The sequence below is a fragment of the Girardinichthys multiradiatus genome, chromosome 20 (genome assembly GCF_021462225.1).
Source record: "Girardinichthys multiradiatus isolate DD_20200921_A chromosome 20, DD_fGirMul_XY1, whole genome shotgun sequence".
NCBI classification, from domain to species: domain Eukaryota; kingdom Metazoa; phylum Chordata; class Actinopteri; order Cyprinodontiformes; family Goodeidae; genus Girardinichthys; species Girardinichthys multiradiatus.
Window position 1 is genome coordinate 19,477,397 of NC_061812.1, and position 27,155 is coordinate 19,504,551.

General features: G+C 39.1%; 2 protein-coding genes across 4 annotated transcripts in view; one reads left to right on the plus strand and one right to left on the minus strand.

Annotated features, from left to right (window-relative positions):
• The first annotated feature begins 6,045 nt into the window (after nt 1-6,045).
• Nucleotides 6,046-21,335, plus strand: LOC124857033 (alpha-1,3-galactosyltransferase 2-like). Its single transcript, XM_047348083.1, has 6 exons — nt 6,046-6,203; nt 9,132-9,190; nt 12,406-12,495; nt 15,611-15,706; nt 16,556-16,693; nt 16,808-21,335. Coding segments are annotated over exons 2-6 (1,011 nt in total). The 5' UTR covers nt 6,046-6,203; nt 9,132-9,188; the 3' UTR covers nt 17,493-21,335.
• Nucleotides 21,336-21,398: 63 nt separating this feature from the next.
• The window catches only part of si:dkey-264d12.5 (coiled-coil domain-containing protein 30), a 32,156-nt gene continuing 26,399 nt past the window's right edge, over nt 21,399-27,155 (minus strand). For all 3 annotated transcript variants that reach the window (XM_047348082.1, XM_047348079.1, XM_047348080.1), the window contains 3 exons: nt 25,276-25,393; nt 21,710-21,771; nt 21,399-21,625 (listed from right to left, as the gene is read on the minus strand). In XM_047348082.1, coding sequence (XP_047204038.1) covers nt 21,415-21,625; nt 21,710-21,771; nt 25,276-25,393 — 391 coding nt within the window. In that variant the 3' untranslated portion in view covers nt 21,399-21,414. The remainder of the gene's footprint in view (nt 21,626-21,709; nt 21,772-25,275; nt 25,394-27,155) is intronic.

The window sequence follows — 27,155 nt, forward strand, 5'->3', positions numbered from 1 at the left end:
TTCCTATCTCACAAAATTAGCATATTTCATCCGACCAATAAAAGAAAAGTGTTTTTAATACAAAAAACGTCAACCTTCAAATAATCATGTACAGTTATGCACTCAATACTTGGTCGGGAATCCTTTGGCAGAAATGACTGCTTCAATGCAGCGTGGCATGGAGGCAATCAGCCTGTGGCACTGCTGAGGTCTTATGGAGGCCCAGGATGCTTCGATAGCGGCCTTTAGCTCATCCAGAGTGTTGGGTCTTGAGTCTCTCAACGTTCTCTTCACAATATCCCACAGATTCTCTATGGGGTTCAGGTCAGGAGAGTTGGCAGGCCAATTGAGCACAGTGATACCATGGTCAGTAAACCATTTACCAGTGGTTTTGGCACTGTGAGCAGGTGCCAGGTGCTGAAAAATGAAATCTTCATCTCCATAAAGCTTTTCAGCAGATGGAAGCATGAAGTGCTCCAAAATCTCCTGATAGCTAGCTGCATTGACCCTGCCCTTGATAAAACACAGTGGACCAACACCAGCAGCTGACACGGCACCCCAGATCATCACTGACTGTGGGTACTTGACACTGGACTTCTGGCATTTTGGCATTTTCTTCTCCCCAGTCTTCCTCCAGACTCTGGCACCTTGATTTCCGAATGACATGCAGAATTTGCTTTCATCCGAAAAAAGTACTTTGGACCACTGAGCAACAGTCCAGTGCTGCTTCTCTGTAGCCCAGGTCAGGCGCTTCTGCCGCTGTTTCTGGTTCAAAAGTGGCTTGACCTGGGGAATGCGGCACCTGTAGCCCATTTCCTGCACACGCCTGTGCACGGTGGCTCTGGATGTTTCTACTCCAGACTCAGTCCACTGCTTCCGCAGGTCCCCCAAGGTCTGGAATCGGCCCTTCTCCACAATCTTCCTCAGGGTCCGGTCACCTCTTCTCGTTGTGCAGCGTTTTCTGCCACACTTTTTCCTTCCCACAGACTTCCCACTGAGGTGCCTTGATACAGCACTCTGGGAACAGCCTATTCGTTCAGAAATGTCTTTCTGTGTCTTACCCTCTTGCTTGAGGGTGTCAATAGTGGCCTTCTGGACAGCAGTCAGGTTGGCAGTCTTACCCATGATTGGGGTTTTGAGTGATGAACCAGGCTGGGAGTTTTAAAGGCCTCAGGAATCTTTTGCAGGTGTTTAGAGTTAACTCGTTGATTCAGATGATTAGGTTCATAGCTCGTTTAGAGACTCTTTTAATGATATGCTAATTTTGTGAGATAGGAATTTTGGGTTTTCATGAGCTGTATGCCAAAATCATCCGTATTAAGACAATAAAAGACCTGAAATATTTCAGTTAGTGTGCAAAGAATCTAAAATATATGAATGTTAAATTTTCATCATGACATTATGGAAAATAATGAACTTTATCACAATATGCTAATATTTTGAGAAGGACCTGTATGCTGTAGTAAGAGCATGCGAATTACATGAGGGACAAATACTTACTATATACACAGACAGCCAATACGTTTTCGGATCAGTACATCACCATGCTAAGATTTGGCAAAATAGAGGTTTTAAAACATCATCGGGGACAGAACTAACTCATTTCAACCTATTAAAGAGAAAATGTCAGATCTGCTATTTATAGACACAGACGTGCTGAAAGACGCCCAACAGTCAGCACCCAAGACAGAAATAAAGGCCTGGCTAAAGAGAGGAGCACAGAAAAAAGATGACATCTATCAGATAGAAGATAAACCAATCCTCCCAAAAACTTTATACAACACAGTGGCTACAGTGACACATTGGGAAGACCCACGTGTCAAGGGGGGAATATGTCACATCTGGTAAAGCATTAATGCTACACTAATTTGTTGCAAACACGGGGGAAGAAATATTGCCTAGTTGCAATAGATGAACCTAGTGACACATTTCTTCCCCACATATGGTATCCCACAGATTATAAGGTCAGATAATGGGACTCATTTTGTAAATAGTGTAATAGAACTAAGTTCTAAAGCATTAGGGTTTCAGTTAAAGATTAAGAAAAACAATGGAAGAAACAGGGAGGCCATGGCCCAAAAGCCTATCCCTGGTTAAATTATGGATGAGAATAACTCCAAATCAAACTGGTCTTACTCCATTTGCCACCTACTGTACATCATTGAATAACTCCACCCACTATATTCTGAGCCTGAGATCACGTGACACCAAGTCACTGATGTAAATTTGTATTCTCAAAGAAATAGTACATGGCAGACCGTTTTCTCTGCCCTCTGACATGAATGAAATAGAGAAAGCACAACAGGAAACTTCATTAGCTGAGTGGATGAATAACATGTTGCAGACAAAAGAAACACAAATGTCCAGTGGTCTGCCGATAACCTCTGCTCCTATCCCACAGAACGACCTGAGGCCTGGAGACCTGGTCCTGATTAAGACACCCCACAGGAAAGATTGAAGCACTCCTCGGTGGAAAGGGCCGTTTCAAGTACTCCTGACAACACCCACAGCTCTGAAAATAGCAGAGAGGCCTTCCTGGATCCATAAAAGCCACTGTAAGCCAGTTTTGCCGTTACAGGAGCCAGATCAACCGACGGGGTAGCAGAAGGAAGTCCGGGTTCAAAGGAGTTTGAGGACCCATAGGGCCCAGCGTCTCAAACCGGTGAAGAAAACAGCTGATCTGCGCCCAATTATAAAATGGCTCTCTGTAACATGTGGACAGGACTGATAAGCCTGAGCTTAATTCTGGTAGCAGGACTCTTTCTCTGTCTAAAGCAGGATCCACAGGAGGTGATACCAAACCAGAAGAGATGGACATCAGACGGGACCCATCTCAGACCACTGACGGAAGGACATGACACACACCCATTTCTGCAAAACTACTGGTACCGTTATGTGTTCGATACAGCTAAAACTCTAAATAAAACTGATTGTTATGTGTGTTCCATAATGCCCGTGCATTCCCAAGGCCCCACCATATATGTCAAAGCTATGAATGATTCACAAGCAAATTGCGCCTCCTCCTTTGGAGCACTAGGATATGCACGTCGCGATCAATTTATTTTACCAGGTCAGTTTCCAGCAGCAAACCAGAGTTTAAATTATACGTGCAACCCTCATAATTATACCTGTCCCGATTTCTGGAAAGCATTCAATATTACAGAAGGAGAGAAAGTCTCCCCTTTCAATGCTTATTTAAAGGACATAAGGCAGCAGGCCCAGTGTTACAACGAAAAAAAAAGGGAACAACTCTACCTACTTGGGTACAAGTACAAATTGTAAAACAACATTTCAGATTACAACCTTCATGCAAAATGGCACATACTGGATAGAAGGGGTGCTCAGTGTGAACCTGCTTTCATCTGTGAAGACCACAGGGCGCCAGTGACGAATTTGCCAATCCTGGTGTTCTCTGGCAAATGCCAAGCGTCCTGCACAGTGTTGGTCTGTGACCACAATCCCCGTTTGTGGACGTCAGGCCCTCATACCATCCTCATGGAGTCGGTTTCTAACCGTTTGTGCAGACACATGCACATTTGTGGCCTGCTCGAGGTCATTTTGCAGGGCTCTCGCAGCGCTCCTCCTGTTCCTCCTTGCAGAAAGGTGGATGTAGCAGTCCTGCTGCTGGGTTGTTGCCCTCTTACGGCCTCCTCCACGTCTCCTGGTGTACTGGCCTGTCTCCTGGTAGCGCTTCCAGGCTCTGGACACTATACTGACAGACACAGCAAACCTTCTTGCCACAGCTCGCATTGATGTGCCATCCTGGATGAGCTGCACTACCTGAGCCACTTGTGTGGGTTGTAGAGTCCGTCTCATGCTACCACGAGTGTTGTTTAAGTGTTCCATTTATTTTTTTGAGCAGTGTATTATTTGCACACGGTTTCTGGAGCATTAATGCATGATTGAATAGATCGGCTTTGATTGACTGTGTTGTATTCCAACGGTGGGCTGTTCTGAAAAGAACCAGAAGAAAATAAGCTTGGGTACAAGTACAAATTGTAAAACAACATTTCAGATTACAACCTTCATGCAAAATGGCACATACTGGATAGAAGGGGTGGCATGGTTATGTGGTAATAACGCTTATTATGTACATTGATAGGTATTATTTAGTCAACTCAGATGTAAGGAACGACATAGTGTCAGTTATACTTGCGGCAAGGGTAGGTCACACTCTGCAGTGCAAAACTACAAAGCATTAACACTCCTCCCTCTTTATTTATACGTGCTTGGTCACACATAGTTCAACAAACATTCAGGTGTGTGTGTGTGTGTGTGTGTGTGTGTGTGTGGTCAGAAAGGTTAGGGTTCATTTGTCTTGATTATAAACAAACAGAGGAAGTGGGGACCTGGTGAATAGCCACCAGATGCATTTAGCACTCCTTCCCTGATGGTGACTCTGCAGTAAAACAGTGGTTGAACCACGATTTCTTATTTTTTTTGTTTTTTTGTTTTTTTTAAAAGAAGACCAAATACATTTTGTTTGGTGAGAATGCTACAGTTGACATCAGTGAATTTAGTGGGACTGTAACAAATCTGGTGAGGTTTATGACAGGAATTTTGGCATTTTAATTCAACTAACCAGTTTTTCAGTAGGGCTGCACAGTGGCGCTGTCGTTAGCACTGTTGTCTTGCAGCAAGAAAGTCTTGGTTTTCATTTCTGGGTCTTTCTGCATAGATTCTGCATGTTCTCGACGTGCATGCATGGGTTCTCAAAGGGTACTACAGCTTCCTCCAACAATTGGGCCTTTTTAAATCCAAACTTAAGAAATTTTTATTCAGGAAGGCTTTTAATACCCAGTAGCTCTGTGACATTTTATTCCAAATTTCTTGCTCAGAATTTGTTTTTATGTTTTATTTAACTGTTTTTTAATGATTTTCCCTGTAAAGCATTTTGGGTGTCTGGTTGACTGTCTTTAAGGGCTATATACATGAATAAATGATTTGTAGTTTATTAAAACTTAAACAATAATCTCTTTCTGCTTTGAATGCTGTTCTCTGTGAGTCCATCTCTCTATTCAATGAATAAAGTACCTTGAAAAAGTATTCCCACCTCTCAGAGTCCAGTTAACCAGACTGTATGTTTTTAGACTGTGGGAGAAAGCAGGAGTACCCGGACAGAACTCACGTTTGCACAGGAAGAACATGCAAAGTCCTCAGGATACAAGCCAAACAGTTGTGGGATTCATCGTCATTCTTAAGAGTCTTGCTAATCTCCTCAAATTATTTTTATTTTGCGTAATACACAATGAGTGGGTTGGTTTTATTATGAAGCAATAAAAAAAATCTAAAACTATTATTAGCGGGGAGGTGCGCAAACAAACGCACCCAACAATTTAATTTTTGATTAACCTTTGAGCCTGTTTAAACAGCTATTTAAGCACGTACTTATACAATACGTGTTTTTATCGCCATTAACAGAATACATTGTGGACTTGCCTAAACGGGACACACACTTAACTCATGGTGCAGAAATCTGCCCATCTAACTCCATTCCTCAAGCACCTTTGCACCAATAGAAACGTGGGGAAAAAAGTTAAACTGACAAATGCAGGACTAGTATTACACAAGCCTCAAAATACAGCAGAAGCACCCATAAACAATATGTTTTCCTAATAGCAAATAACGTTTAAACACAGTCCACAAAAAGTGCATCAGGCTCAAATTATTTTATTTATTTCAATTTGTACTTTTGTATTTTTTGTAGCTTTCCCTCGGAAAAACAAAGTAAATGACGTAAAAACTGATCTGGTTTATTTTTTTTTTGTTTTTTTCTAATTTCGCTACTGCTGCTAGGCTCTGTTTATGTTCTAAACTCTCCACAGAGTCTGTTATAGAACATAAACAGAAAACAAACTCTCCACAGACTCGTTGCTGCAGGGAGAATAATGTGCGCACACCCTTTTGTTTGTTTTGTGCACAAACTTTAGGACGTCTATATCTTCTGCCTCAGGTGTACAAATAATTAGTCCAGCTTTGAGTTTAAATGTGCGCACAAGCAACATATTATTACTATTATTATTATTATTATTAGTAGTAGTAGTAGTAGTAGCAGTGGGAATCAATGCGCCTTCATGCTTTTTTGGTGCTGATTTCTTGCGTAAAGGCCACTCCCTTTTCTAAGAGAAACCTTACGGTGAACCTGCAGGGCGACTCCACACTCTGAAAGGTGCACCGAGCCCTTTAAAGTGTTTTTTTGACGAGTGGATGAAAATCTCCTCCAGGTAGGCTAAAGACGTATTTTATTTCAAATTTCCAAATGTGTGTGAAATGTAAAATTTATCATTGTCAATCAGGAATTCAGTCCATATAGTAAATAGACATAGCAGAGCTGTTTTAACGATCTTCTGTGTGGGTTGTTTACAAGAGTCGTTCAGTTTCACCTCAAAACTTGTCAAAAATAAATATAACGTATGCACAGTGTCTAGCAAAAGTATTCATACCTCTTTAGTTTTTCCTCATTTAAAATGCTTTTAAACTTAAATGTTATTTATTGGGATTTTATTATGGAGGTAAATCATCACAAAGCAGTTTATACGTGTAAAAGTATTTGGTTTAAAGCATTTTTTACAAATAGAAATTTGAAATCGTCTCATGCTTATGTATTTAAAATGTATGACAGAAAACTAACAAAACACATCACCCTTTACCATGTTTCCCTATGGTGAAACATGGTAAAGACAACATCATGCTGTGTGACATGAAATTCAGGCCTAAATCCAATTAAGAAACTGTGGCCAGAGTTGAAAACTGATGTTCACAGAGGCTCTCCATCCAGTCTGACTGAGCTTGAACTACTTTCCAAATGGGGAAAGATTTTAGTCTCTAGATGTGCAAAGCTGGTTGATATACCTTAAAAGACTCGCAAATGTAATTGGAGCATTGCTGCAAAGTATTGACAAAGTTCAATATAAATGCAAACCACTCTTTTTAGGCTTTTATGAGTAAATGTTTTAAAGCTTGTATCTTTTTCATTTTACTTCACAGTTATACAACACCTTTTGTTGGTCTACCACCAACAATCTGTGTTATGTTACAACTGCAAAGGTCAAACTTTTAAAAAAGTTAAAGCGGTATCTATACTTTTGCAAGACACTAATTTATAGATAAAACAACAACTTCTTGTTATTGCAGGCTTCCTTTTCTTTTTTCTGCCTCTTTGTGTAGCCGTGCATAAATTATGTAAATTCAGTATCTGCACTTGCATATGCCATTTATAAAATAAAGAGAAACCAAAAAAGACCTGCTTGTATCACATTATATGTGATATACGCTGCTCAAAAAATAAAGGGAACACTCAAATAACACATCCTAGATCTGAGTGAATGAAATATTCTCATTGAATACTTTGTTCTGTACAAAGTTGAATGTGCTGACAACAAAATCACACATAAATCGTCAATGGAAATCAAATTTATTAACCAATGGAGGCCTGGATTTGGCGTCACACACAAAATTAAAGTGGGAAAAACACACTACAGGCTAATCCAACTTTGATGAAATGTCCTTAAAACAAGTCAAAATGAGGCTCAGTATTGTGTGTGGCCTCCACGTGCCTGTATGACCTCCCTACAACACCTGGGAGGGATCTCCTCCCTGACCTGGACTAAAGCATCCGCCAACTCCTGGACAATCTGTGGTGCAACGTGACGTTGGTGGATGGAGCGAGACATGATGTCCCAGATGTGCTCAATCGGATTCAGGTCTGGGGAACGGGCGGGCCAGTCCATAGCTTCAATGTCTTCATCTTGCAGGAACTGCTGAAACACTCCACATGATTGTCCTGCATTAGGAGGAACCCAGGGCCAACCGCATATGGTCTCACAAGGGGTCTGAGGATCTCATCTCGGTACCTAATGGCAGTCAGGCTACCTCTGACGAGCACATGGAGGGCTGTGTGGCCCTCCAAAGAAATGCCACCCCACACCATTACTGACCCACTGCCAAACCGGTCATGCTGAAGGATGTTGCAGGCAGCAGATCGCTCTCCACGGTGTCTCCAGACTCTGTCACATCTGTCACATGTGCTCAGTGTGAACCTGCTTTCATTTGTGAAGACCACAGGGCGCCAGTGGTGAATTTGCCAATCCTGGTGTTCTCTGGCAAATGCCAAGCGTCCTGCACAGTGTTGGTCTGTGACCACAATCCCCATTTGTGGACGTCAGGCCCTCATACCATCCTCATGGAGTCGGTTTCTAACCGTTTGTGCAGACACATGCACATTTGTGGCCTGCTGGAGGTCATTTTGCAGGGCTCTGGCAGTGCTCCTCCTGTTCCTCCTTGCACAAAGGTGGATGTAGCAGTCCTGCTGCTGGGTTGTTGCCCTCCTACGGCCTCCTCCACGTCTCCTGGTGTACTGGCCTGTCTCCTGGTAGCGCCTCCAGGCTCTGGACACTACGCTGACAGACACAGCAAACCTTCTTGTCACAGCTCGCATTGATGTGCCATCCTGGATGAGCTGCACTACCTGAGCCACTTGTGTGGGTTGTAGAGTCCGTCTCATGCTACCACGAGTGTTGTTTAAGTGTTCCATTTATTTTTTTGAGCAGTGTATTATTTGCACACGGTTTCTGGAGCGTTAATGCATGATTGAATAGATCTGCTTTGATTGACTGTGTTGTATTCCAACGGTGGGCTGTTCTGAAAAGAACCAGAAGAAAATAAGCTGCCACAGCAGGTCCTTATGATTTTCTGTTGCTGCACAGCTCCTCCATTTTTTCACAGAGGTTTTCTCAGAACTTTGAAAAATATTTGCCTGTTTTGTCTTTCTTTGAATCGAGTTGCCATTCTTGCCTTTTTAAGTTTACAAAGTACGGAGCTGAAACCAACCAAACTATATATATAGATGCAAATATACGTTTTGCACACCTGCTGCACCTATGATTTCTTCCATTGTGCTTTTTCTTGGTACAACCTGAAAACACCATAACAGTTTTTTGACTGGGGTTTCATCTTTTTTCATTTTATTAAGAAACAGCTGCTGCAGATGGTTTAAGGGTCTTTAATAAAAGCATTAAATGCTTATTGAATACTTTTACCATTGGAATTTAAATAAATATAGTATTTTAGTATTTAGGATGTTCATTTGTTTTATTACAAGTAAAAATGTTAACTTAATTACAGCTCACATAAAGCCGTTTCCTCTTTTTCAGTTGTCTTTCAGCCCACAATCGTTTTCCTTTAGTGAAGACAACAAGCAACCAAAAACAATGTGGGTAAATGTCTTCCTGTGTTACTGTGGGTATAAAAAGTCTCTGACATCTGTTAAAATGCATTTTTTGTGAGTCAAAAATGTATTTGACAACTCATTTCAGAGCTTTTTGCACCATTATTTCCACCTTTCTGTGTAATTCACCAGAAAACAAATAAATGTGTTAAAGGGAGAAATAAATAAAAAATAAGAAAAGCTGCAATAACATAGTTGGATAAGTGTGTACACCGTACAACCGTACATCTTTTGACTTAGTTCCAGCACCTATCAGTTACAGTGAAGTTTACAAACTTCCCCCAAGCAAGGTTGTAAACCCAGAGGACAAAGGATAATACAAAGTTGGAGACAAAGAAAATGGTGAGTTTCACCATAAGGTTATTATAGCAGTCCAGTTTCATAGCGCATCTACACGCAGGTGTTCGCACGGTAAAAACACAACGTGAGAAGCGCGGCGGCTTCAGAGTCCAACAGCAAGTTTCAAAACAATGGCATGCATATACAATTCAGAGCACATCAGACAATAAGTGGCAAATCTAATCACACTAAACCCTACTCTACCTGGCCCACGCTATTTGTGGTGGACCAGACTTAAGCAAGGACAAAAGGTGTTCAAAAATAGGAAAAACTTCAATTTAATACTGTCAAAAATAGTTAACAAAAGGTCAACTTCAATATAAAAATAATTCAGATAATAAATGACATGAGTTTGGGCCCAACTCAGCTGAGGTCAACTGAACAGCAACAAAACTCAAACAAAACTGACCTCCAGACCAAAAAACAAAGACTACTTAAATAGGGGTGGAATAACCTAGACTCAAATGGGGAAGGCACAACATAAGAACAAATGAGAAAAATACATACAAACTAATTAACTAACATAAATGACACAAATTAATCTTTAACTTAACACAAATAAGTGAATACTAAAGTGACAAAATAACTAACCACTTTAACAAGTTAAGAAGTTAAGTCCCCCCCTAAGTCTTTTGGAATAATGATATCTTCCTGGCTTCCACCTCCAGCTGGTCTGCATTTGCAGAACCTCAAAGAAAAAAAAACAAGTATAAGTAAACCATTCAGACAAATCTTAACTAAAGTGTGCACCCATTAGAAAATATCTGTCTAAATAAAATAACTTAAACTTATGTATAGTGTCATCTGAAACTAATAAATGTAAATCAATGAAACAATACTAACACTTTGTGGTGGTGGTAGAAGCATCCACCACACTATTCCTAATAAAGAAATAAAAATAAAATAAAGGATGGGTTTTACTTGTTGAAGTTTTCCGTCTGGGGCGGCGAGTGAGGGAGGGGGGGTTGCTGCGCGTCCGCAGTTAAACTCCAAGAAAGCGGTCAATCTCTGTCCTTTGGCCTGCTTGGCGAAAGAGAAAAATATGATCTGACCATCAGCAATCGACTGGAACAAAACAAGGTGGCAATCCGTCTCCTTGAAACCTCTGTGAGGTTTTTCTTCTGTTACGTGTTAAACTCACATCTTGGATCGGCAAAGTGAAATTTCTGGCCTTCTAATTCCAGAAACCTCTTTCATGAATTTTTCTTTTTCGTTGGCCAACGAGGAGAAGAAATGAAATCCTATCAGCCGCCGTGGCCGCTGGGATTTGTAGTAACGGACTGTCCTGGGATACAAAATGGCCGAAAACGCTGGAAGGCCTGGTAGCGTCCAGCAATGTGCAAATGGTCCAATATTCAGCAAACAAGTGGTCCAACACAGGAGAGAACAAAGCGTGGCTGGAGCAAAACAGAAATTCAAGGATACAAACTAATCAGCAAAACATAACGTACAGAACATGAACTAGAAAACAATAAGATACTAAAGCACAGCAAGGAAAATAAACAAAACCATGTCCAAAACATAAACTAGAAATAAGAATAACTAGAACCCAAACAAAAACCCAAACACCCTCAAATCATGACAGGATTCTATTGTACAAATGTGACAGAGAGGAGGAGAGTACCAAAATGTTGTCAATAAAAGACAGTTATCAATAGCAGGAGATCAACTGAGACATTAAAGCTAGAGGTTTATTCATCACTGATAAAAAAGTCAAGATGGAAAGTGTTCATGAAGGCTGCCAAGAGGCCAACAGCAACACTGAAGATGATGGAGGGATATCTGGTTGGTATTTGTTGTGTTTTACATGTAACAACAGTCTCCTCTATTCTCTTCACTAAGGAGAAAGGTTGAAGCATCTTCTTATTCCTCAAAAAAAAAAAAAAAAAAAAATCCAGATGTGGATTAAATCTCACTGAATCGTGTGGGAGAATGTGTCATGGTCTGAACCTTGACACCCTGACTTAACACCTTGAACCTTTTAGAATGCTATAACCCCAGTGGGTGCTTTAGCATGGGGCTATTTTTCTTCAGAGCAAACCAGAGTTTTTGTTGAGGTGGATGAAATCATGACTGGCTATTAATATTGATCCTTTCTGACCCTAAATCTTCAGGTGTCTGATAGAAAGCTGGAGCTGAAGAGGGATTTTATTTTTCAGGATCACAGTGAGTCAGAGCACATCAAAATAAGCAAATGAATGACTTCAATAGAAAGGAGCTGAAGTTTTGGAAATGCCTAGCCAGACAATACAACAAAATCAAACAGAAAAGCTGTCGAGTCCAGTAGAATGTAGGCAAGAAATGTCATCAGTCCGATACATTTGTAGACGTTTTTCAAGGCAGTGTGAAAATGCTGTCAAATCATTATGTGGCATGGAGGGGGCACGACGGTGGCGCAGGTGTAAAGTGCGTGACCCATGTACGAACCCCTTTGTCCTCGACGCGGGGGTCATTTCCAGTCAGCTAGCTTTCAAAAATATGAGAAAAGGCCACTAGTGCCTAAAATAACATGTGGCATGCTGATAGACTCCTACTAAAGAAGACTGAATCCTAAAGTTGAATCAAAAGATTTTTCCACAATGTCTTAGTCTAAAAGTGTGCACATTTAAGCAATCCGGTTCTTGCAGCTCTTTTATTTCTTGCATTTTCTCTTAAAAATATAGATTTTACTGGAGCTGTCACATAAAAAGGCGAAAAAAGTTTCTGAGTGATTTTTTAGTGTCTCATTTTTTGACATCACAAAAACCTGGCATTTCAGCACAGGCTTATAGGCTACTATATCCACTGTACATTTCTTGTGTTTCCTGTTTTATCTTGTTAACTTTTGGTGTTAATATTTAGAACTATTTTTCTCACTGCAGGAGCATTCAGAGAACAAAGAGCATTTTTAAAGTTCTGCTTTACTTTGCAATTGCATTGTGCATCGTGTTCTTCACAGCTCCATCTGTGCGGTAAGTAATAATAGGTTTGTACTAATAATAGGTCTGCACTTAAAATAGTCAGAAGACACCTTACTAATATGTCAGAAATTGCATTTAAATGGAGTCTAATGATAATACAGTCATGATGACATTATTCTATGGAAGGTGAAGATAGGTTTTCTTGCCATCATTTTGCACTTTTCATATACATTGTATTGCATCACAAAGACAAGAAATGCAACAGTCAAGCGGCTGAGAATGGATTAATTTTAAGATCGTTTTTCCCCTAGCCATTCAATGCATTAAAACTAAGAACTCCCACCATTTTCTGTCTATGCACACACCAACTAACAGTTTGTAATTTGATAAACCCTTTTAGAGTTTAAAATAGATGAAATGTATACCCTATTAGACTTGTTGCATTTCCTGAGAAATGCTACATGAATGCTGCAGTCTGAGTTCTTCAGGTGAAACCTGAGAGAGAAGTACAGTGCAGAAAATTTGCTGAAATGCAATGAATTGGCAGAATTCATGATCTGCTTAAAGAGAAAGACTGGCATGTAAAAACAGCTTAATAGGCTTAGGTTACCAAAAACTTCTTGTTGCTCAAACAGTTGTTGAAATGTATTGTGGCTATGAATCTGAATATATCATTTAATATTTAATATTAATACTTTAATATTTTATCAAATAATATTTCAGTCTGTTAAGGGTTGTCCTGTGAATACCAGACAGTAAGGCGATGGTATTAGAACAAAATCAAAAGGGTGAGACTAGCTCTGACATTACTGAACAGCAAAACTCTGCACACACATGAAATGAATTCACACAATTTCTTAAAATACAAGAATTTATTAAAAAAAATTTGTCAACTCAAAGTCAAACATTTCAATCAACAAACTCTTTACTATGCTAAAACAATCCAACTAAACTACTAAGCAGAATTAAAGAATAGGGAAGACTAATGGGCTATGAACAATATAAACAAGTTGATTAAAAAGATGATTGAAAATCATGACCGAAAGAGTGATGCAACATTACCATGCAATGTTTATGTTTGAGAACCGAGGATTATCTTGAAGAATCTGGAAATTAAGTTAAGTTAGTCTTGGAACCAACTTAGGAAATAATCAGCAACATTTAGACAACATTTTCTGAACACTTTGTGTAATCTTACACAAAGTGTAAGATTGCGAGCTAAGTGTAAGAACTATGCATTATATTCCATTATAGGCTTAAAATGCAAATAGTAACTAAAGAATGTTGAGGCTTATATTTTGAAAATATCAGTGAGCTTTATTTTGAAAGGATAAGGTAGACCCATTTCATCATTGAGTCCCAGCAGTATTGTGCTGACCATTGCTGCAATGATATGTGTGAAATATGAAGGCTTTTATTTTGTAGAGTATGATTGGCTTTGTTTGGCCCAGTATAGTAGTCCTTTCAGGTCTGGATTAGTTCCATTAGTTCAACAGAACGTGCTTCTTGTGATAAATTCCCAATAATTATTTTATCAGCTTTAAATGTAGATAGTAACTATGGAAAATGTAAGCTTTTATCTTGAAAGTTTCAGTAAGCCTTTTTTTCTAAAGGCAAAACTAGTCCCATTTCCAACAATGGGTGTGTTCCAGCAGTAGTGTAAAGCCCAGTGCTGCAATGATCTGTTGTGTGACATGAAAGCTTTTATTTTGTACGTCTAGGTTTTTGTTTTTTTGTAAATCCAGCATAATTGTCTTTTAAGGACTGCTTTAGTTCAATTAGTTATATAGATCTTACTTTCTCTGTATTGTTCTGTGTAAGTCTTAGTAACTTAATTTTTTTAGAATATCTCTAAACTTTATTTTGAAAGTACTACTTGTAATGTAGGACACAGTGTATAAGATAGTCACTTTTTGTGCAAAGTGTGCCGAGTACAGCACATGAAGAAGAGCAAGGCAGTTACTGGTTGTTTGGATAAAAAAAAAAAGATGTGTTCGAAACATGTGAAGGAAACATGCATACATTACATTACATTACTAACTGAAACTGTGGTGTTTTCTTGCAGACCCACTAGAAACACCTTATATTTTTTATATCTTACAAGTATATAACCATGGTTCTGATTTTAAATGGCACCTGGTACACTTAGATTGAAAGAATGAGTCATAAATCCTCATTTCCACTGCTGGTTTGACCTCTTTAGGAATTTAGGATCAATGTGAATCCTCCTTTTGCTGCATTGTGGCCTAAAACCTTATGAATGTGTTATTCAGTACAGTATCTGTCACTTTGACCTGGAAGGGCCCAGCTTCGGCCTTCTCCTACCACAGCTGAGGCAGTGTTCTGTTGCAATAGCGATGGGCTCCTCCACTGGCAGCAAGTGCGTGAGTCTGCGTGTGTGTTCACTGTGTAAACAGCTACACTGGAATGTATCCCACTGACTCTGCATACCTTAGAGTTCCAAAAGGGGTCAGAACAAATGGGTGCTGTACGAAAACCGTTCATGGTTTGAATCGTGGTTGACAGCTGTCCCTTGTCCCCGATCATGGAGATTTTCATAGCTCTACTTTATTTACAGTAAGAGAGGACGATGGAAATAAATGTTGCCACTTTTTTATTCACACATACATCAATGCAAACATGTACATCATACATATACACACATACATATGCACATTCATACATATATACACATACAGAGGAAGGAGAGACAGAGACAGAGAAGACAGACAGAGAGAGACATTCTCTATTCCCTGGCTTCAACCCTGCAGCTCCACTGTGACAGTTAAGAGGCAGTTGAAAATTGTTGATCTCCTTCTCCATCAAATCAAATGGGATGCATCATCTCAAACAAGCATCTCTCATTTAAAGCAATATCTAGTATCATAAAAATGTCAACAGTGAGTGAGAAAACCCTTTGAAGTAAAAAAACGCAAGACATAGCTGTTATGTCCTGAATGAGCTGAATATTTTGATACTTGAATAGCTGTATGTAGAAGTAGTTAGGTGCCAAAAATGTCTGATATAATAATAATAGGGTATTGTAATAAAGAGAAACAGGAACACTATAAGTATTATAAGAACGGTAGTATTACTCCAAAATTACCAATAGCCATTTAAAACAGTAAAGCCAATATTTATACGACTTTATTTTTTTTCATGTCAGGCTTTTAATAGGACTCCTGCCGATGGACAAGTGTTCTTTGGAAAGTGTAGAAATGCTGACTCCTGGTAACAGCGCAGATGCAGGCCTCAATCTTTGGTAAGACAACAAAATCTCACGCTCTGCATGCATGCATTTATCTCTGAAGTGATTTGTTAACCTGCACCCTATAGTTTCCTACCACAAAGAGATTCACTCATGTTCAGCAACTGAGTTCAAAATACTAGTGGATACATGTGCAGTTTTAGGTGGTTGTGTGTGGCTTAAAGTAGGTCAGAATTGAGGAAGTGGTTTAGTGAATGCTTGTAATTGCTATAATGCATGTGCTGTGGGATGTTTCGACATGACCCAAACATCCATGATGTTGGAAGTTTAGAAAAAACAGTTTATTGGAACATGTTTTGTGTACGAGACATCATATTTTTCTTGCTCTTTCATCCAATTTCCAAAAGATCAAAAGGTCAATGTAAAACATATGCTGCAGACCATAGGTGCAGAAAACAGTATCAAATTGAATATTTGGGGGAATTGTAATTGAAAAAAATCTGACCTGACAGTGTTGAAAACTGCACAAATTAGATACAGAACAAAGGAAACTTAATATCCCTCAATGTTTGATTTTATCTGCACCAGACCTTTAGGTGATATTGTTTGATATAGGGGAAAAAAATTCAGGACTTATTCAAAAGTTGTGGAAAATCTTATAACAAAAAAATCATCACAATGTAATGTCTGATTTCCTGATAAGAGTAATATCATGTCTATTTTTGCCTGACTCTGTGCTTCTGTGGAAACATAGTGCAGAGCAACGGGCTGATAAAGAGAGAGATGATATATAAAGTAAGGAGAAATGTAACTGAAGGAGTTTAAATTAAATGTACAACATGTACTAAACTTCTTTGTATAACCTAAAATACGAGTAATCAAAAAGGTCTTCCATGGTTTCAGGTCTCGAAGTGACGTACAGACCTGCACATCCTGGAACGCTCCTATCATCTGGGAAGGAATGTTTAACCCCCGTCATTATGACCAGATACACAGAGACGAAGGCTCTTCTGTCGCCTTAACTGTGTTTGCCATTGGCAGGTTGGTTTCCACATGAATGTTAGGACACCTCTCTGTTTCCCTGCCACCATTGTTTGCTAGATTCATACAGGAAAATAAATACTGACAGCATTCTAATCTCTAACCCTTCTAAAGGTACCTGGATGCCTACCTCGAGGCTTTCCTGAATTCATCAGAGAACCACTTCATGGTCAGTTTGCCCGTGTCATACTACGTGTTTACGGACACTCCTGAGAAAGTGCCAAACATCAAGCTCGCCCCGGATCGGCGCCTGACAGTAATGAAAGTGGAAAGACACACACGGTGGCAGGACATCTCTATGATGAGGATGAAGGCAATATCAGACCTTATAGAGTCAGACATCCGACTCCACTCCACGCACGTCTTCTGCTTTGATGTTGATCAGGTGTTCACTGGAAGATTTGGCCCTGAAGCTCTGGGAGATACTGTAGCTCTGCTTCACGCCCACTACTATCACCTCCCAGAGATGCTGTTCACTTACGATCGCAACCCAAAATCCAAGGCGTTCATGAAAACTGGGGATTTTTACTACCACGCTGCTGTCTTCGGAGGCTCCTGGAAAAGCGTGAAGGCCCTGACAGAGGCCTGCTACAAGAGCATCATGGAGGATAAGAAGCACAACGTAGAGGCCTTGTGGCACGATGAGAGTCATTTAAACAGGTACTTTTGGCTTCACAAGCCTAGCAGGGTTCTTTCTCCAGAGTATTGCTGGGACACTAGCATCGGTTATAGAACTGACATATGTGTGCAGCGGCTGCTGTGGGCACCCAAAAATTACTATCAGCTCAGGACATCATAGATTGATGCATCTCAAGCTTTTCAGCTTCTAAGCTACAAACAGCAGCTCAAGAGCCTGAAATCACTAGCTGTGGTATACTGGTTACTCTCAATGAATAAAAAAAAAGCATCAACAACATAATTTATTTCAATAATTTATTTCTGAAGAATCTCAGGTATGTTGTTGATTCATCAAACACAGAGTGATAGATCTCAAGAATATATTCCTGCTAATTTTGATGATTATGCTTACAGCTAATGAAAACAGAAATTCATGTTTCTCAGAATATTTCAATATCAATTAGAACTAATTCAAAAAGGATTTTCAGAACAGGAGTTTTTGCCAATGGGGAACTGTGTCCATATACAGTATCTGCACTCATTACTTGGTCGGGGCTCCTTGTGCATGAACATCTGCAACCAAAGGGGGACCTCAGTTGTATCGGGTAATGAAGCGCTGACTCCCACCTGCAGTCCATGCCTTGGGAATCTCTTTGACAGGTCTTGGCATTTCAATCCTCTATTACAGGGGTTTCTAAAGTGTGGGCTGGGGGCCATTCAGAGCCCTTGGATTAATTTTGTGTGGCCCCCATGACAGCAGTTCAAGAATGGTACAAAGTTGTCCCTCTAGCGAAGCAAATGATGTTGCAGGTGGGCATTTTTACGATTTTGTTTAGGCTTGGAATTTGAAGGACAAATTTATCTATTCTTAAATAGGAAATGTTGGATACAACACAAAGTATTAGGCTTTTTGCCTTATCATGGTATTTAGGGTCACAAACATCCAGAAGCTTTTTGCTCAAAAACAGACTTTTGGCACAACTATTCAATAAACCAAGGTGAATAAAGTAAGGATTTCTGAAGAAAGTTCTTGTTTTAGTTGCTCGAAAAAGACTAAAAACATTTTCTAGACCAACAAAATAAAAATGAAACCTTGAACCCAAAAAGTTAGGAAACTGCGCACCTTTCTTTTATCATGGCAAACATCTAACCCCATTTTAGAACTTAAAATAAGTTGTTCTTCTTTAACTTTGTTACTGAAATATTACATGTTTAACATATTTCTGAGCAGATGAAAAGAAAATAGTTCACATTAAAATATTTTGTTGTTAATTTAAAAAAAGGTCCTACAGTACATTTAACTGTAATTTTGGCTCGTTTGGACCTCACTGTGCTATGATGCTAGTTTTAACAATTTATGGCAACAATTTTAATCCATTTAAGAACACTTTGTTAGAAGTCCTTCACTGTATTTCTGCGGATCATCACAAGATTTCCTACCTGGTGTTTGGGAGCCAAATGAATAATTCTTACATGAAAGCCATAGGAAAAATTTGTTTATATATTATATGGGACCTAGATGGTTTGAAACCTGGTGTCCAGAAGACATACATGACAAGTTTATTTGTTTTTATTAGAAATATTGTATATCAATGCAAAGTTTGATCTCTCAGTTGATGCAGAGAAGGAAGGAAGGAGGAATGGAGATAAAGAGGTGAAATTTCCAGTGATGGAAACAAATGATTATTGTTTGTAGTCTTAAAAGAAAAAAGCTGGACGTTTTATATGACGCATCATGGAAAATATTAACAAATGATTTAGGTATCTGCTCATCAGCTTCCCTCCCTCCCAGCTGCCTCTTTAACAGACTGCACTGATGATGTTTGTGGAGGAGGGGATGTAAATTTGTTACACACTGATTATACAAATAAAGATTTTTTTTCATTTGAAAAGCCACTGGTTTTTCCTCTTAAAAATTGACTGACTGACATAGGAGAAGTGGAATGTCTGTGCCCACTCATTAAGTTCGACGATCCAAGCTGAATGGTTAAAATAGTTCTCAGGTTGGTTTGCAGCTATATAGAGGTCTGTGAAAATGTATTTGCCCCTTAAGGATTTCTTCTCCTAATGCGCTTTTATCACACATAAACGTTTCAGCTCATGCAAGACAATGATAACCAGAGTAAATACAAATAGTGAAGTTTTCAAGTGAAGATTTATTATTATATGAAAAAGTTATCCAAACCAAAATGGCCCATGAACACAGACATTAGCTGAGGAAAATAAGGCTGGCATTTCTTTAGATGTTGTTGTGTGACCTCTTGGAGGAGTCATCAAAGCACTCTTGGAGTGTTTTTGCTAGGCCAGCTGCTCTTTGGAAGGTTTACCACTGATCCATGTTTTCTCCATTTGTGGATCTAGTTGCTCCTACTGTGGTGTCACTGGAGTCTCACAGCCTTAGAAATTACATTTTAACCATTTCCAGATTGATAGTTGACTTTCTCATCTGTTCTTAAACTTCTTTACACTGGGGTATGATGTACAACTTTACGGCATCTGTTAGCCTACTTCATGTTCTCAGACAGGTCCTACATAACGGTGAGAAAGCAAGTAGGTCTGGCTGTAGCTAATAAGGTCAAACTCTGCTTCCATAAAAATGTGTTAACCCACAGTTTACTGATGAATAAACAAGAATGACAATTACTTTTTTTTACATAAGGCAGAGTTGTTTTGGAAAGTTTCTTTCGTCATCAGTTGCCCGCATTTGTATATACTATTATCTTTTTTATATAAAAAATTTGTTGATAATTTGAAACAAAATGCCAAAACAGAATAAATCTGTAAGAGTAAAAGTTTTTTGAAAGCAACTGGTGTAATTATTATAGTAGTAAAAACTCCGACAGGGTGAGGTGGAACATGTGACAATAGTACAAACTAACAAAGAATTCCATAAAACTAATACATTTTAAGTTATTTTTAATCATTATTATTGCCATTATGTGTTATTGGAACCTTTATTTCAACACAGGCAGCTAGTTTTGAATATAGTCATTTTGTATTTTTGCCAAGCCAAACTATCCGTTTTTTTTATTTTCCTCTGACTAGATTACTTGATCTGTATTTTATTAAATAGTGGAGATATTGTAGATAGCTTTTAAGATGGGGGTATTTGACTTGAACCACAGACTATATTATGAATATTTAATCAGTTTAAATGTGTAGATTCTACTTAAAAACCCTTGTTTGAGTTTCATACATGCTCGGATCTGCTGAGGTTGAAAGACAGTCTGGCTTCTCACCCGAGCCTTGTTTTTAATGTTCTGTGAACCAGATTTCAGTTGCAATTAATACGTTTTTACGTGTTGGATTCCTTATTTTTTAAAACAAGATGTGAAATTCTCAAGTGAAAAATAAAACTCAGGTTTTAATGTTTTTTGTTTTTTTTCTTCTGTACAATAATGAGCTAACCTTGAAAAAGATGCATGTTTTTTTCAGTGGGACTTCTTGTGGCCTTTATTTTATTTTTTATTGGAAGCACATTTCAAATTGCAAACATTAATTTTCATGTTCCGTTAAATCTATGTATTTTAAATCTGTCTTTTTATCTCGCTTTCAGAAATGTTCTTGTCATGAAAGCCAAGCATTTGTCTATTTTTATATCACTGCGGAATAATCTACATATTTATAATGTAACAGTAATTTGCACTGAAACTTCACAAGTAATGCATACAGGTCAGCATCACATTCTCTATTTGTGGAATTGTAATTTGGTGTTATTTGAACATGTCTGTGCCATCTGTTATGTTTTCTATCTAAGAGACATAGTGTGAAATGTACATGTGTAAAACTTTTGCAACAACAGTTAAAAGATAACAAAACCCTCATATATTCCATGAGAAAGCATGAATTTAACAGTGCATATGCTATGCTTGAGCAAAAGGAGGTCAGGTAGCACAGAGGTTTCCTGCTTGTGCTTGTTTGTAGGGGGTTGGGTGCGCTCTACCATTTGTAATGACACAAAACCACAATGGAAATGTTTTGATAAATCCTGAATATTCAATAAAGTCCATGTGTTTCCTTGTGATCACTACTCACAAACTGTGGTGAAAAACACAGGGTGAATATCCTAAATAAATCTCTGAAAACAATAGTTTCAGCACAGTTTAATCACAGCTTAGATGGAGAAGCTCAGGAGGTTTTAAGGCAGACAATGGACTTGACTTTTCTGAGGCACTCAGGTTGAGGTAGCCAAGCTCTGCTGTTTGACATAAGGTTGCAGAGGCGCAACAACCAGGGGAGGAGGTGAGATCTGCTTGCTTGGTGTCAGAGCAACAGAGAGGGTCCAACAAGTCCTGAATGTCAGATGGCATCGGCCTTTAAAGAAAGTACATAAACAATATATTTATTTTTAACAAACTGCTGTACTTTGAGCTAGTTTGCAATCAGGATCAGGCTCACCTTGCAGTCCAAACTGAGAGGGGTATACATTTCTGTTGGTGAGTTGACATTTTCTGTAGTTCCTAAAGAAGCCAAAACAAGATTTTCTATTAATTATTCAGTTGGTTACTGACATTGTTTGTGACACTTCAGCTCTAGGAAGCTTTGGGTAAATGTTTCATACCTTCCTACTTCTTATTTGTACTGGTAAGCAAAACAAACATTGTCAAGCACTGATGGTTATCTAGAACATATCTGGTCATTTATGTATGCACAAAACTGAACTGCAGCTTCTAATGCCACTGATGAAATCTATTTTCCGATGTCAAATGATAAAGTTGGGTTATTCTGTAATCCATCTAGTTAATGTGTTATGCAACACAGCTGAGTTTCAGAGGAATGTGGGACTTCCATAATGTCAAATTTGATGGTTTTGGGGGAAAACAAAAACATGAAATATTAACTTTTTATACCTGAAAGTAAAATAAATATATGTAAAAAGGCAGCTTTTTACTCTGACATGTTTAGATTGGTTTTGTTGCATATAATGCCAATGAAATCTAATTGCCCCACTTGGATGTTTTCACTTTTTGTTGCTCTTATGAAAAGAATCATGGTCAGTATAATCGGGCTTTTTTGACAAGAATTTGTGACCACTCTAAGGGAGTTAAAACCTTCGGAGGCCCAGATGCAAGAGACGGTAAAAACGAATACTGTAACCCAGGTTCTTCACGAGTAGGAGACTTGTAAAGAGACAGACGCTGCTGAGAAACCAGCTCAAATTAAATTGCGCCTGAAATTCACCAAAAGACACGTGGAAGACTCCAGGCTCAGTTAGATGAAGGTCCTTTTGTCTGATGAGAAACAATTTAGCCTTTTTCTCCAAAAGGCTCTTGGAGTAGGACCCAAACGGAGACAGCTGGACAGAAGCAGCTTGGTGAGTTGAAAAATGTGATGAATAAAAAGTAAAAACTTACAACCTGGCACAAGGCAACAGAAGCAGCCATGGACAAGACTAGGCATAATAGAACAATGATAGGAGAGGATTCTCCTGCTTAGAGCAATCAAATCTGATACGTATATATAGTGCAAAGCGCAGGTGTGACAGGGAGGCTGATAGACAGGTGGACTGAATGAAGTTGATTACCTAATGGCTATGGCAGAAAGTAGAAACAAATAAACATGAATGTGCTGAGCAGAGATACTGGAACTAATCTAACAGATGTAACAAAAACTAAAATGCAACCAAAGGAATTATCTATAAAGCATCAACTGGAGAACATAAACAATAATGATGAGAAAAAAGGCCCAAAAAATAATAAAGAGATGTTGAAAACAACCCAAAATGAACATCTAAAAACTGCGACACTTCTACCCATCAAACCAGGTGATCTGCTTGGCAAACAATCCTTGTGTTACCGCCACAGCAAAAGGTCTAGCTATCAACAATTTGCCTCAAAATGGCCTTACATGCAAGAAAACCACTGCTAAGCACAAATAAGAGTTTTCTGATTCATCAAGAAATTTAAGGTGAGAGGTTCAGTTGCATGGAAAGGAGACTAGGAGTGTCAAGTGTCCAATTGCAAGTGCGAGGGCTGATGCATAATAGCATGCGGTTGTAATTAGATCAACAGTGAGTTGACAACCTTTGTACAGCAGCTTTGTGGCAATAAGGGAACAAAAGAAGCCACTCCTGACAAAGAAATAAAAAAAGACTGAAATTCTGCGGGCAGACTGGTGCATTGTAATGGACCATCCTCCTGGTTTTCCTGGAAAATCCCGTATTTGCAGAAGAAAGGGGGATAGCTATCATGAGTCATGTGCCAACAGTGAAACCCCCGAGAGGTGCCTTCAAATCATAGCCTGTAAAATGCTTTCTTTTTATTCGTCCCCCAGCAACCAGCAACGCAGAGCTTGTTTGCATTTGAAGGTGTTTGACCTTCTCCTCAGCTCTGAGCTCTGATCTGGTGGCGAGACCAGCACATATCGCTTCTGATGTGTAAGGTCCTCATTTCCAGGAAGCAGCATGCAGTCTGCTCACCCTTAACAAATACTAGTTCAGTTCACACAGGTTATAACTGAATTATTAATTCATGTTCACACTCAATCAGAATGTAGAATTTAATGTTTCTTTGTAAAAGTGCAGTAATCTGAAAATATTTGTACGCAGATGAAGTCATTTTCGAAGTTCAGAACAACTCATTTCTCACCCTGCCCCTACCCATCCTCTCACCCACTTCGGCAGTCCCCAGTCTGCTGAGGATGCTTCAGTTCACTTTTTTCCCTCTTTGTTAAATGACCTTTTTCATGTGACGCCAATTCAGGGTTTGAGTGTGTTCCTGAGTGTTTGTATCTGTTCAATATTTTTAACTCAGGTGACAGTTTCATTCAGTAATTCTTGCAGTTTTTTGTTTAATGCACCTACTAAGGCTTGCAGAACATTTTTCTGTTTTAATGTATTTTAATATAATTTTAATAATAAAATAAATTTAAACTTTAACAGGAAGAAGGTCAGATGTACATAGACATTCCGCATCATAATCTGAAGTACTGTATTTAACCCGTCTTTACCAATAATACGGGTTTAATATTTTATATGTATTAATGTGAGTGTGTGATTGTGAGGTATATTGCCAAAAGGACTGGATCCAGTACCCACGGTTGGTCCTCCCTTTGACGCTATACCAGCTTCGGCTTTTCTGTGAAGGCCTTTTGCCTGTTTTAGGAGTGTGTTTTGGGGAATTTTGGACCTTTCTTCCAGAAAAGCAATTGCGAGATCAGACACTGATGTTGGATGAGAAGGCCAGGTGAGAAGGCTCTAATTCCTCCCAAAGGTAGGTTCAAGTCAGGACTGTGTAGACTAGTTAAGTTTTTCCAAATTAAATGTGCTTATTCATGTCCCTACTGACTTTGCTTTGTGCATTGTCTTGTCGGAACTGAAAGTGCCATCTCAAAACTGTTCCAATAGACTCAAGAAACTTAAATTTGTCCGAAGTGTCTGAGCTAACTCCTGCAAACACTTGACAATACAATCAGTCTGGCATGTGCCGTTCTGCTCGCAACTGCCAAACCCAGACTCGTCCATTGGATTGTCAACCCTCGTCCTCAGGCCCACTGTAGTTTGTGTTTTAGATGCATCTCCTTAGCATGCCATAAAATGTTGCAGAAGCCTATCAATTACTCATTATTTGAAGTCCAGTGTGTGGAAGCAGGGAAACTCCTTCAACAAACAGGACAGTGGCTTGATCACTGCATCTGACGCTTTCCATTGCACTTACTGATTTAAGGCCCGGATGCATCTGTTCAGCCACTGAAACTGGGCTCCTAGGTGCTGGATTTTATACACCTGTGGCCATGGAAGTGATTTGAACACCCAAATTCAATAATTTTGAAGGCAGAGACAATACTTTGGGCAATATAGTGTACATTTGAATGTATTTCTTACTACAAATGTTGCATAAATTAGACCGACTTTGCAATGACAAGCTCTTCAATAAAATAAAAAACAAACATCCCAATTCTTCTAAACTGAGATTGTTATTGAATCTTCATCACTAGCATGCGCCAGATTTAACAATGACCAGTACCTCAGCAAACTGCAGAGACTGCATGTTCTGCAGCCTGCGTTCCAGGGTGGCAATCTGGTGGGACATTTGCAGCATTTTATTTCCCAGGGTCTTGTTCTCCGCCTCTAAATACTCCACCCTAGAGATGGAAACAATGTCAAAGGTACATTGGGACAAGGAAACAAGTGCTAAATAATATGAAAAAGAGGTCACAAAAACATGAGTCAATAATTGTATTTATGCTAATTACATCTCTGCAGCTGCTTCTCTGTCAGTGACCTGAAGCCAGTTTGATTCTCAAATGCTAAAATATCTTTGAACTGATCACATTTTGTCTTTGACTTGAGTTTCTTCTTATTTTCAGTCACATTTTTATCTCATTCTTTTAATTCACTCATTGTACAGTCAGTCCAAAGATGTAGCAATGACACAAACCTTACAGATTACAAACTTTAAAGCTTCAGTTTCTTGGTTTTAGATTATTGTGCAAAGTGAACAGATGCATTTCAGGTAATCATAAAGATCTTTGTTATCTAAAAAAAAGTCTCTTTACAACTAAAAATCTATTTTCAGTGTTTTTCTTCTTAGGCACAAATGGTCAGCTAACTGTGTTTTAGTATAACTGGGTTGATAAAAACTGATAAGCTATTATCGCTTTGCATCCAAATGCCCTCAAGTGAAAAGAAACAGTCGCTAGGAATATTTGCACCTGAAAGAAACATTTTTAAAATCTTTAAGAACCTGAAGGTGAGAGAAATCGTTACAATGCAAAAGACCCCATAATGCCCAAGAGGGTCCAATAGTAAGTGTCAAAAGTGTCTTTTTCCTGAGGAGTGGGCAACTGAACAGAACCACCAGTGCAGAGCTTGATCAACCTGGGCATCTGAAAACAAGTCGAGATTTTGCATAAAATACAGTGGTGGAGAGCAAAGTATTCATTAGTGCATCATTAGCAATTAAATAAAAAGCTGAAGTCTACAATGAATCCCATGTGGTGTCAACAGTGAAACATCCTGATAAGGTCCATGTCTGGTGCATAGATCCCATACAAAGTAGTAGACTTAGTCTAATTTCTGCAGAAGGATACCATCAGGAATAAACTGTAATTTCTTCCAACAACCCAGGTACAACGTAGTAAAAACCTGTGCATTTCCCAGCATGACGGGGCTAAATCTTCCAAGGCAAAGTACAGGTACACCTCAGTAAATTAGCATACAGGTCCTTCTCAAAATATTAGCATATTGTGATAAAGTTCATTATTTTCCATAATGTAATGATGAAAATTTAACATTCATATATTTTAGATTCATTGCACACTAACTGAAATATTTCAGGTCTTTTATTGTCTTAATACGGATGATTTTGGCATACAGCTCATGAAAACCCAAAATTCCTATCTCACAAAATTAGCATATTTCATCCGACCAATAAAAGAAAAGTGTTTTTAATACAAAAAACGTCAACCTTCAAATAATCATGTACAGTTATGCACTCAATACTTGGTCGGGAATCCTTTGGCAGAAATGACTGCTTCAATGCGGCGTGGCATGGAGGCAATCAGCCTGTGGCACTGCTGAGGTCTTATGGAGGCCCAGGATGCTTCGATAGCGGCCTTTAGCTCATCCAGAGTGTTGGGTCTTGAGTCTCTCAACGTTCTCTTCACAATATCCCACAGATTCTCTATGGGGTTCAGGTCAGGAGAGTTGGCAGGCCAATTGAGCACAGTGATACCATGGTCAGTAAACCATTTACCAGTGGTTTTGGCACTGTGAGCAGGTGCCAGGTCGTGCTGAAAAATGAAATCTTCATCTCCATAAAGCTTTTCAGCAGATGGAAGCATGAAGTGCTCCAAAATCTCCTGATAGCTAGCTGCATTGACCCTGCCCTTGATAAAACACAGT

Coding starts and splice junctions, on each gene's coding strand:
- LOC124857033 (XM_047348083.1), top strand. Junction 12,496..15,610: donor TTCACAGCTCCATCTGTGCG/GTAAGTAATAAT, acceptor TTTTCATGTCAG/GCTTTTAATAGGACTCCTGC. Junction 15,707..16,555: donor GATGCAGGCCTCAATCTTTG/GTAAGACAACAA, acceptor CCATGGTTTCAG/GTCTCGAAGTGACGTACAGA.